The 12,230-nt window shown below is 52.7% G+C and overlaps 1 protein-coding gene and 1 long non-coding RNA gene across 2 annotated transcripts in view; one reads left to right on the forward strand and one right to left on the reverse strand.

The window, feature by feature from the left end:
* Window positions 1-6,588, reverse strand: part of TFCP2L1 (transcription factor CP2 like 1) — a 50,965-nt gene extending 44,377 nt beyond the window's left edge. The window contains exons 1-2 of the mRNA XM_031451237.2: window positions 6,465-6,588; window positions 3,043-3,194 (exon numbers count right to left, since the gene is read on the reverse strand). Of these exons, the coding sequence (XP_031307097.1) occupies window positions 3,043-3,194; window positions 6,465-6,526 (214 nt within the window). The 5' untranslated portion in view covers window positions 6,527-6,588. The remainder of the gene's footprint in view (window positions 1-3,042; window positions 3,195-6,464) is intronic.
* A 459-nt stretch (window positions 6,589-7,047) lies between these two features.
* LOC135321202 (uncharacterized) lies at window positions 7,048-8,587 on the forward strand. Its single transcript, XR_010380767.1, has 3 exons — window positions 7,048-7,106; window positions 7,209-7,314; window positions 8,577-8,587. It is a non-coding gene; the product is annotated as an uncharacterized LOC135321202 (long non-coding RNA).
* Window positions 8,588-12,230: the final 3,643 nt, after the last annotated feature.

Raw genomic sequence — 12,230 nt, forward strand, 5'->3', positions numbered from 1 at the left:
ACCTATACAAAGGTCTGTTTCTAAACTAATACCTTAGAAGATGGTTTTTCAAATATTTCAAAAGAGGAATTTAAACCAGTGAGAGTAAGCAATAAACTAGGCATTGACTACAATAAACTAGGTCAATTATTTAGAAAAATAAGTAAGCCTAGACTTTCCGTCACAAACTCCAAATGCAACGTATGAAAGTATAAATCTCACTGGTAAAGCTGGGGGGAAAAGAAATACATATTTTAGTAACACTGAAAAATATCATTAAATACCTAATATCTACCTTTCAAAAAAATTCCAAATGCACTGCAATGTTAAAATTTAGAAACTTACATGAAATTTAGGAAACTACTAAACTGATTTGGGGGTATGCAAGTATTCTAAACATAAAAGAAAAACCATTTCAGAAGCCTGAAAGATTTGACAATAGACATTTAAACTAAATAACTACACTGAAAAAAAAAGTTGTGACATTTATCTCACACCGTAAATATAGTTACCACACAATAAATATGGTTAAATGACCAGGGGAAAATGTTCGCCACGAGAGGCAGCAAAAAGGTTGATTTTCTTCCTCTGGTATCTGTTCTTAAAATCAGTAAGATAGAACCATCCCAATAAAAAATGTGCAAACACTTTCATGAAAAAGAAAATGAAAACAAATATATGTACGTATATGTATGACTGAAACATTACACTGTACACCAGAAATTGACCCATTGTAACTGACTATACTTCAATTTAAAAAAAAATGTTCAAAGAACATGACCATATCTGGCGGAAAAATTAAAAAGATCAATCAATAAATTTTGAAATATTCAACTGCATTAGCAATGATAGAAATGCTAGTTTAAGACTAAATCCTATGTTGCGCTAATCAGATAAAAACATGACAACGTCCAATATTGAGAAAGAAATATAATGCACGCTGCTGGCTACCAGGTGAACTGGTACGTTCTGAGGAGCCGGCAGTTTGGTCAGATCTATTGAAAGCTTTATTCAAACCCTTTAATCCAGTAATTCTACTTCTAATTTATTTATCTAAAGAAGTTACCAACATTTCACACAAAGACAACAGCTGAATACTAAGTGTCCATATTATGAGATGACTGTCAGAGTGAAGAGAACTACGCAGCCATTAGGAAATGTGAATTTTCAGAGCACTTTCAATGACATGAGAAAAGTTCACAAATGTAGTAAATGCAGAAAACTGAGTATTTATCTGCAGCATGATCATAATTTTAAAAGGTAAATATACAAACGTGTAGAAATAAGATTAGCTATGGTTCTCAGATGAAATTAGAGATTTTAATTTTATTTTTAATTTTCTTTCTTCTAACTTTTCTAAATCACCCAAGTTTTCTCTAATGAACAGGTATGATAGCCATCAGGCAACAATCAGGTAAATGTAACTTTAAAGATATCTAAAGTAAACAAACCGAATTAAGTCCAGGATGCTAAGACCCTGGGGCACCCCTTTTCCGTCTTTTAACATACAGACACAGAGCAAAGGAAAACTCTTAAAAAGACCTAGTCTGTGAACTGCGAAAACACTGTCCAAAGTTGACTGATTAAGGGCAGGGGGAGGGAAGCTGGGGCGGGCAGAGGCCTCACAGAAGAGGCGGGGAGCGGGCAGTGTCCTGGTCCAGCAACAAGAACCAGCCCAAACTCAGTGCTCTGTGAACATCACCCGTTCCCTCGTGCTGCACTCAGGAAGGCAGAGGCCCAGGGGGACAGCCACTGCTGGAAGGTACACAGGTTGGTAGCTTCTGACCTTCCGTGACAAAGCCGCCCAGGAATAAGCGCAGACACAGAGACATTCTCGCACACGGCAGGTGTCAGCCATCAGCGGCACCAGCTCAACAGACGGAGCACAGACCTCAAGGCCTGGGCCAGGAGCTGGCTGAGGTTGGCCCGGGGACCCACTGAGGCCCAGAGTCACCCGCGGGGACAAGCCTGCCCTTGCCCTGGGCCATGTCAGCCACGGGAGGGGGATTTCCATCCACAGGCGACACAGAGCCACCTGCTAATTCTGATCAGTCCTGGCCCAGAGCCGGAAGGCCTGCCAATTAGGTCGAGGACCCCCATCGGGTCCCCAAATCTCGGAGTCGAGGTTCTCCATGAGGAGGCCACCCCCCCCAGCCCCATGCAGGACATACTGACCACACTGCTGCTCCCCCAACCCCCGGCATTCGGTGCAACCCTCCAGAACCCCATGTCCCTGCCCTCCATTCCTCCAGTATGATGTGCACCAGAAATTGACGTAACACTGTAAACTGACTATACTCCAATTTAAAAAAAAAAAGAACAATTAAAAAAATGGCGGAAGGGGGACCAATGCACTGGATGTCGGGATGTCCGAAGTTACCCAGGGAGGACATGCGACACAGACACATAATGTTACAGAAACCACAAAAGTGCCGTCGGGTAGGACACTGATCCACGTTCTGATAGAGGAAAGCGGAAACCAATCAGGCCCTTCACACACCTTCATTCCTTTAAACGTCACACAACTATACTCTTCATTTCACACATGAGAACACTGAGGCTCAGAGAAACAGAAAAAGCAGCTCCAAGTCCCAGAGCTAGAGGAGGGGTCCAAAGTCCAAAGCCCACGCCGGTCTCCTAGGACACGGAGTGCAAGTGTGTCCCCATCGCCACCGAGGGCTCCCACCGCATGCGTGTGGACCCAGCCCTCAGGCTGCGACAGGACTGGCCTACCATCACCGCCAGGTGCAGCTCCACAGAGGGCAGCTGACCTCGCATCCCCCAGGTGCTCGACCTGCATCCAGGAAAGGACATCAGCCGTGGCACAGGATGCAGTAACTGCTCCCTGGACGGCCCACACAAGGAACGTGGCACGCGTCACCCATCCATGGCCTGAGTGAAACAGCTGATGTGCCCACTTTTCAGATGAAGATACCAAGGCCCAGGAAGTCTCTCACAGCTAGTAAGAGAATCTATCTGACACCAGAGCCCACCCCACCTCTCGCACTCACTCCTCCTGGTGGCCACCCAACCCCCGCCCCGGCCCAGAGCTGCGGCCACTACCTTGGTTGAGGTAGGTCAGGGTCTCCTCGTGCAGCTTCACGGCAGGGGACGTGGCGGCACACAGCACGTACTGCAGGGGCGGCAGGCGGGCCTCATTCTCAGGGGACAGCTGGGGCTCCTCCTGCTTGAAGATGGGCAGAGCGAGCACATCACTGCAACACACAGGGAGGGGCGAAGATCAGGAGCACAGCCCCGGAGCCCGCGGCCGGCCTTGGGGTCATGGCGAAGGTCAGCCTCCCACGCCTCCTCAGAGACTCTGCAACGCTCTCAAACAGAGTGAACCAGTCCCAGATGAGTCTGCTTTCATCCATGACCTTCGAGAGATTTCAATCAGTCCAATAATCAGGGAGGTAAAAATGCATTAAGGTGAGAAAAAAATATCTCCAGATTACAGAAATCTTCTCTGGGACAAAGGGACAAGCCGTAATACCATGAACTTTAGATGCCACCTGGTTTCCATCCACAAGAAACTGCTCAGTATAAAAATCTTGCTTTTAGAATAAGAACCTGAACACAGTTTTTAATTTTCTAAATAGACTGTTCTGGTTAGTTATTGGTCACTGCTCAGACCAATACGACTCTGTCCTCTGGGCTCTGTAAACTCTGCAAAGGCAGATACTGCTTTACACATCCCTCCAATCTTCTAAAAACAGGACAAAAAAAAAACAAAAAACAAAAAACAGGACAGTTGGCCCATGACCTCTATTTTAAAGGTCATACTAATGTCTCCTAAATGCAAAACTAGAACGAAGGACCCTGGTTTCGGTTCAGTTTTCTTTTCCAAACGGAAAATCCTGAGATGCTCAAAGATTCTTTTCCTCCACCTCTAGACAAAAGTCCCATCACATCTCAAGAATGAGCCTCACATCATCTTATGACTGGAGACCTTGTTTCCAGATGACGTGTTGGATGCCCTCACAAGGGAAGCCCTTGAGAACATGAATGACCGGCGAGCAGGAGACACTCGGTCAAGCTCAGGATCAGAAACAGCACGGAAGCTGGCGCCCTCTCCAATAACCTGCCTCCCTCTGCGCGTCCCGGGTGGAGGATCAAATCAAACCGCTGACCCTATTCACTCCTCCAACAGCAGAGTCACTGGTACAACCCATTCCTCAGACAACACAATAACCAAGCATCTCTAAAACACACACCAGGCACAAGCCCACGCAGGTGTGGTCAGTTCTCAGAAGGACTAGGCTGGCTTGGGGCACTCCTGGAAAACGTCCCGTGTGGGGGCCACCACCTGCTGCCCAACAATGAGAGGACAGTGCTGCCTTGGCCACCCCCCTGAACCACGCCTTCCTTTTACCTGGCTGGGGCACACTCCAAAGGGTCATCGAGGACCGACAGAGAAGCAGGCAGGTCTGCGCCGCACCTGGGGACTGCACAACTTCGTGTTTACCCAGACCATGCTAAGTTAATAACCAGCAGGCTGCCGCCTTTACATAAAAAAGGAGGGGGGATGGGAGGGGGTGGTAAGAACCATCACTCAACAGTAACTTGTTTTAGCCTTGGCATCCTTATTTACTGAGGAATAAAAGTCACTAGAACATCAAACAGAAGGAGAGAAGCAGGAAGTAAAGGCTACTACCCCGTGAGGTCAGCCAGCTTCAGGGCTCTTCACTTGAGAAGAGGACGGAAAATAAAACGCAAAACCAAAGAAAACGACAAGACCTTCACCCAAGAGCCGGGGGGACAAGGGCCATGTTCACTGACCTCCCACCTTGGCCTTCACCGAGGTCAACCTCTACAAGGGTGAAAACCCCAGCTTTCAAGAAGTGAAATTAAAGAAAAAAAAAGTGTGGACCAAAGGCTTCTTTATCCACGGTCCCAAAATGACCCCAGAAACCAGCAGGGCTTTATAGCACCTTGCACCCCAACTCCCACCCCACCTCACCCCACTTAATGCAATACTAAAATCCTAAAAGGGATCTGAGGTACTCCACAGACAAGTTCTCATCTCAGCAGCAGGGCCACCTCCATGCAAAAGGAGAATTATTCCCTAAAGGGATGACATTTTCTGTATCCAGGAAGTTTTAAATACACACACCCTCCACTCAGGGTCACCTTCAAACTCATTTTTAAGGTATGTCAACAGACTTAAGGGCCAGGAACTAAAATTGAGGCAAAATTACAACTAAAACCACATCATATAGTACAATAAAAATGTATTTCACTCAAGCACTTCAGCTAAGTGAATGGACACACTTTTCTGCCCAGGATTAACATCTGCCCAGGGGGCTCTGATACCCCCCAAGGCAGCTTCCCTCTGGTGACTTCACCTTGGTCTGCAGGGAGCCCATCAGTCCTTAAGACCCTGGACTTAAGCCATCTGCTACTACTCTGGCCCATGAATAAAAAACAGCAGACACATCAGTTAAACTCGGTCACTCCTTTGCCTTCTGGAACAGGGATGTCTTCAGGGAGGACTATTGGACAAATACCTATCAAAAGCCAGGATTTTCAAATAGCCGGTACCGCTAAATCTGAGCGGGAACTTCTTGGGGCCAAAAGGTGGGGGCGGAGTGCCAGCGACCCCCTCGGACCCACAGTTCACTTCCTCTGAGCTCATACCAAATGCCCTTTGGGTTAAATTGGGCACATTTCATAAACTGCGACTAGGATGGAAATAAAGACAGGTTAAAGCTGGTTCAGGCGAGTTCGTAAAGTGAACTGACTGCCCATTAGAAACCGGCCGGCTGCAGCCCGGAGAAAACAACCCTCCGGGAGCTGAAGCCAACGGGGTGCCGCCCCCTCCGAGGGGACAGCAGAGAGAACTTCGAAAACAGGCAGGACTTACTTTTGCCTTGGAAGGGCACTAGCCAAATCCCTGCAGAAGAAGAAAGATTTCCATCAAGGGCCATAAAAGCGCGGGCCTCGGCCAATATACGCAAGACCACCCGCGGGGAGGGGGCGACCGGTCCCTCCCGAGCCCCGCCCGCCGCCGCCGGCCCGCGCGGCTGAGCTCAGGTCCGCGCGCGCCACTCACTCGGCCGCGGCCGAACCAAGGACACCGGAGAGGGCGCGAGGCTCGGCGGGACCCGGGCGGAGAGGGGCAAAGAGCAGGGGACCAGACTTCCCCGGGACGCGCTCCAGACCGACGGCAGGAAGCTTCCTCCTCTCCGACGCGATCGCGGAGAGACCGGGAGGGGACGGACACGGGGTGGCTGCGGCCGGCAGATGAGCGCGCGGCGCCCGCCGGGGGTCCCCAGCGGCGTGGCCCTCATGGGCACCGGGCTCCACAACCTGCCTCCTGGGAGGGCCCTCAACTCCGCGCCAGGTCCCCCGGGGGGACTCTGGGCGGATCTCCCCTCGGTCCCCAAGCGCAGACCGCGGCCGGCGGCGGCCTCCCGGCCCCGGACGTCCGACGACCCCGGCCTGAGCCCCGGGGCTGCCCGTCGAGCCGGGCGGCGCGCCCTTACCGCAGGTAGCTGCCGGAGCTGTGCTGGTTGTAGTGCTCGGGCTGCGTGTGCCAGAACAGCATGGCTGGCTCCGAGCCCGGCCGACCCAGGCGCGAAGGCCTCGCACGGTCACCTGTAGGCAGCGCTCGCGACCGCGATGCCCGCCCGCCCGGCGCATTTATGGGCCCCGGGGGCGGGGCCTCGGCCGGACCCGCCCCCAGGCCGCGGGGGGAGGTGCCTCACCTGGCTGACCCGCAGGGGCGCGCCCTTCCCGGGAGCGAGCCGCGCGGCCGCGGGCTGGGGCTGGGGGCCGTCCTCTTCCCCGGCCCCGAGGGTGGAGCTCTGGTCTCCGTCCCCGCAGCCCCACTGCCTCCGCGCCTCCCTTCGCGGGGCTCTCGGTTCTGTGCCCGGGCGAGTCCCCAGAGCGGCACAGTGGTTGGGGAGACGCCGCTGTGAGGGTGGATGTCTAGGAGCCCAGCCCAGGCACGCTCTGCCCCCTTGCCTTACTCTTGCTTTTTCACAGTACTTTACACTCTGAGAAATCTTGTTCTGTTTTCTCCTGAATTTATACTTGTGTGTATTGCTTGTCTTTCCCAATAGAATATAAACTCACCGTGCTGTCCCGACTGCCTAGAAAAGTGCTTGGGACAGAGTGAATGCTCGGTAAGTATTTGCTGAGCAAATATGGAAAAAGGAATGCATCAAATGAGTAATCAGAGAAGGCTTCCTGGAGGAGTGACATTGAACTGAGGCTCAATGTTATAGGTTCAGAAGAAGCAGCTCTGTGAACACTGGAAGGAAAGTGGTGCCAGGAAAGGGCAACAGTTATTGCCAAGGCCCTGAGGCTGACCTGCTTTGGCACGGCCAGGAGGTGAGGTGGGAGAGGTAGGTGGGGCAGATCAAAGAGGGCGTGGCAGGCCCTGGTAAAGGAGCTAGGGTTTTATTCTAAGTGTGTTTTAAGCAGAGGAGTTGCCTATCTGATTTGCCTTTTGAAAAGATCAGTCTGGAAGGGGTGTGGACTGTGCGTCGTGGGGGTGGGGCAGTTAGGAGGGAACGGAGGTCCAAGAGCAAGGACCCCCGCCCAGGTGATACCCGCACCCCCTGCCTGGCACAGCGCCGGGCCAAAAGAGCTACACCCCTCATCCCTGAGTGTTAATCCAGTCAAATGAAGTCCCACGGAGACCAGGGCCCAGAACTCCCTGCTTCCCCCAGCATGGGGGTCGGTAAATCCCTGTCACTGTTCTCTCAGCCCCCTCCCTCCAGCCACAGGCCACAGCTGGCCAGCCACTTCCTCCCAGCAGCTGTCAGGCACAACCACCTCCCGCTGCTCTTCTGCCACTTGGATCTCCCTTCAAGGAAGGATTTGTGGCACCCACTACAAGCAGGCAGCCCTCGGCTGAGAGCAGCCTTGCTCAAGGTCACACCCCTGAGGGGGTGGCCCCAACGACTACCCACACACAAGTGTCAAAGTCTGGCCATCGATGCTGATGGGATATTCTAGCCTCAGGATTCTCCGTGGGGCCAGTCAGAGCTTACCCAGGCCTCCTCAGTCCACTCCTGCCTCGTCCCATCCCTCACACAGGTGTTAATCTCAAGGGAACTTCCAAATAAGCATCCTGAACACTAAGCTCTGTCTGAGGGCCCACAACAAGCCCAGCATTTAAATGGGAGGTGCTCTGGGGGTGTGGAAAGAGCTTGCCCATTTCTCTGCTGAACGAATACTCCGAGGGCACCTGACACGTGGTGGCCCTGGGGGCTGGGTGCAAGCTTGCTTTCTGACGGGAGAGGATTACAGAGCAGTGTGGTCAAGGAAGTAGCTGCTGCCCTGTGAATATCGGGGAGGACTTTGGAGCTCTGGAAGGTCTCCCAGGTAACGTGGTATCTCCTGGTGGATGGGTGCGCGGACGTAGGGCCAGGCTGCGAAGTGGGGGCTGGAGGAGGGTCTCTGGCTGAGCACAAGGCTTGTGCAGACACCTGGAGGAGGGGCAGCTCATGTGGGAAAGAGCGCACCATGGCTCAGAGCTGAGTTTCCCACCCGGCTGTCAGGATGTGTGACCCTGGGTGGGGTAAGTTGACCACCGCATGTTGCTTCTCACATCAAACAGTCCCGTGACTCTCTTTGACCGTAAACAGTGGAAATGATGGTGTCCCAGGTCCAGCCAGCCCTACGAGGCCAAGCAGCTCCTGGAGCTCTGGACACCGAGTGGAGAATCTAACTGCCCATCGGAGAGCGGGGCCCGCCTAGGCGCCGGCCACTCTGGCCATCAGCAAAGGATATTTTGGATGGGCCTGTGAACCTGCTCCAGCAGACACCACATGGACCAGAACTGAACTGCCCCCGAGCCCTGTCCAAAACGTAGCCCTGGGAGCAAATACAAGGATGCAGCTTTAAGCCAGGAAGAGGTGGCGTGATCTGTCTCATAGCAACGGAGAAATGAGGCACCAGGCCCTCTGAGCCTCAGTCTTGCCACTGATGAGCAGGAGCAATAAGGCCCCATTTCAAGACTGTGATACAACTTAGGGTCAGTGAGTGTCACCTCTCGGGAATAACCAGCTCTCTCTGTACCTTTTGGACAGCTGCGTACTTCACTCCTTTCCTAGATGTGGCTCTCTTGAGGGGAGGACTGGCCGTGCCCACGGAGACTGCATCTGAGTCACTCCGTGCACTCTGCCTGTGATGCCTCCGTGTCGCAGGGCACAGTCAGGCGCCGCCTGGACCCCAGGGCTTCCAGTCCAGTGAGGGGAAGACGCACCTTCAGCTGACGGCCTCCCAGTCCCTCCTCTTGTTTTCTAAATGACCACAACTCTTTTGCGGTGGAATATTGACATTTACTCTGTGCCAGGCCTAGTGTCATAACCCTGGAATTGGCCAACACTGAGAAGTAGGTGTCGCCCCATTTAACAGATGAGGAAACTGAGGCTCAGGAAGCCGGATGCTGCAGCTGGGTTTTGATGCCAGATCCAAGCCTTAGGGGCCCGTGTGCTTTGGCTACAGTCAACTCCTGTCCTGTTCCTTCACAGGAGGCTGGGCAAATGTGCTGTGATTAGATGTGTGTCGGCTCCCAAGGAGCAGCCCAGGGCCCCACCAAGCTCATGGGCAGGGATGTTCTCCTGGGGCAAGCCTCTCCCATGGCCCTGTTACAGCCACCGGCTGGGGAGACGGCGGGTGCAGCGTTCTCAAGCTGGAGGCCAGGCTGGCGCTCGCAGCTGTGCACCTGCCCAGGCAGGAAAACAGGGTGGGACCCTGTGGCAGGAGGGAGCCCTGCTAGGTCTGGTCTCCGGCCTGTGGGGCCTCTTTGCAGCACCCTGGACCCCGAGTCCCTCTGAGGACAGGCGCCCAGGCAGGGGATGGGGAGGAAGCCCCCACCTGCTGAACACTGGCTCTACCCTTGAAAGAATGCATACAGTCACCCCAGTCCTACAAGGTTTAGTGCGATGACCCTGGGGGGAAACCAAAGCTCCAAACGCCAAGTGACCTGCCCCAGGTGAGGCACCTGGGAGTCGAGATTTGAACCCAGGCCCCCTGACCCTGGGCCCTATACTCAGTTCCCTGTTCTGTTCAGCCCCTTGACCCCCAGCCTTAGACAGGGCATGGGAGGGGCTGCTGTGTTCTGCCCCTATCCTGGTCCTCCCTGCAATCTGCACCAGACGGCTGGGGAAAGGAGGGGTCTCCGAGGCCCTTGGGAGCTGACAGCCCTATGGGAAGGCAGTGTCTTCAGTGAGTCTGTGCCCCCACCAGGCCCTGCAATCTCCAAGGCAAGGGCTACATCCTGCTCTGAAATGCGTCCCCGCACCCGGGGTCGTCACCAAGAAGCTACCTATGAGCTGCTCGTGTAATCTGACTGACATGAACGAACATGACATACTGTGGGGGACCCTTCAAATATGAAAATCACTAGAAAAGTCGATCACTCGATTTAAACTAGTCTTCTCAGAGAACCAGAATTACACACAAAACTCAAAAGGGCCGCTTCCCCCCATCCAACTCCCAGGGGCTCTTCCCAAGTTGTGTGGTACCCACAAGCACAAGGGTGACAGTAAAGATGGGCCACAGGGCACCCCTGGAGTGAGAAGGGGCCAGTGACCTCTGACTTCTGGGGGGTGGACTGGCTGTGTCACCCTGGGCAAGTTACTTAACCTCTTGGTTGCAGTGTGCTCTTGGGATCAGCAGCTGTGGGGCGGGAGGGAGGGAAGAAGCAGGCAGAGGGGCCAGGAAAGCTGAGACTTCCGTGGGCCCTATAGGGGTGCACTGGGACTAGAATGATCCTCAAAATCGTCTCGAATTTGGGCAAGGAGGTCAGGGCTTTTATACTCACCCCAACCGGTCACGGCCAGACACAGGCTGCCCCCCCTAGGGGGTGGGAGGGGAGGTGACTTGGGCAAAGTGACTGGGGAGGGGGGGGCCAGTCCTGCAGCGGGACCCCATGGTGCTATTCTCAGAGTACCTCGGACTGGGAGGGGACGCCTTGGCTGGATATGATGGCACATCGCCACATTCTCCGAGCTGAGCCTTCATTGTGGAATGAAGAGGACACCTGCCTCCTGGAACCACTGGGAGAATGAAGAGACACGATGCAGGAGCGTGGGGACCACCCTTTCCCGGTTCCCCTAGCACTCCGGGCTTCTCAGCTCAGTGTCACAGGTCTGACAGCAACTTCTCAAATGTTCAAAACTGTGCACGTTACATTAGGGTGCAGGCAACAGAAACCCCAAATAGAACCAGCTTACAGGAGATAGAGGTTTATTTCTCCATCAAATTTTAAAAGTCTAGAGCGGACATCATCCAATACAGTATGCAAGAACCACACATGGGCCCTGAGCACTCGAAATGTGGCTGGTCACAACAAGATGTAATGTATTAGAAGTGCAAAGTACACACCAATTTCAAAGATTTCACATGAACAAAAGAATGTTTGTAGCCTGGCTATAATTTTTATACTGATCACATGGTAAATGGTAATATTTTGAATATACACTCGGCCCTTCTTGTCTGCAGATCCGGAACCTGGGATACGGGGATGGGGCTCTTCACTAAGGGACTTAAGCATCCATAGATTTTGGTATCTGCAGGGATCCTGGAACCAAGTCCTTCAGATACTGAGAGATGACTGTACCGAGTTAAATACATGACGCTATCAAAGTTAATCTCACCTATTTATTTTCACATTTTGTAATGTGACTACTAGCAGAAATTTTAAATTTAAATACATATTTAAATAAATTTAAGTGGCCTGCACTACACTCCCATTGGACAGACTGGTCAGTGGCTCTCAACCCAAGATGGCTCTGCCCCACCAGAGGACACATGGCAGACTTCAGACACATTTCTGGCTGTCACAGCTCAGGGGGTGGCATGCGTCTAGTGGGGAGAGGCCAAGAACTCTGCTAAACATCCTACAGTACCCAGAGCACCCCTACAACAGAGAATTTTCTGGCACAAAATGTCAGTAGGGCTCAGGTTGAGAAACTCTAGAATAGAGGTAATCCGTGCCTGGCATTCTACAATGTCAGGAACCCAGCCTTCTTATACCTTGTTTCTTTGCCATGTGAACCTTCCATTTGCAAGGAGACAACATAGTCTAAAATGGCTGCTAGAGCTCCAGCCATTCTGACAGCACTCCCTCCAGCCACAAAGAGGAAGTGCAGAATGGGAGCACATCTTCAAGGAAGAGGTACCCACCACTTCTGCTTACTCACCAGTGGTTAGGAACGAGTCACCTGGCCTCACTTTGCCATATGGGAAACTGGGAAATATAGTTCCTAATGGTGTGGCACATGCCCAGCTAA

The sequence above is a fragment of the Camelus dromedarius genome, chromosome 4 (genome assembly GCF_036321535.1).
Source record: "Camelus dromedarius isolate mCamDro1 chromosome 4, mCamDro1.pat, whole genome shotgun sequence".
NCBI classification, from domain to species: Eukaryota; Metazoa; Chordata; class Mammalia; order Artiodactyla; family Camelidae; genus Camelus; species Camelus dromedarius.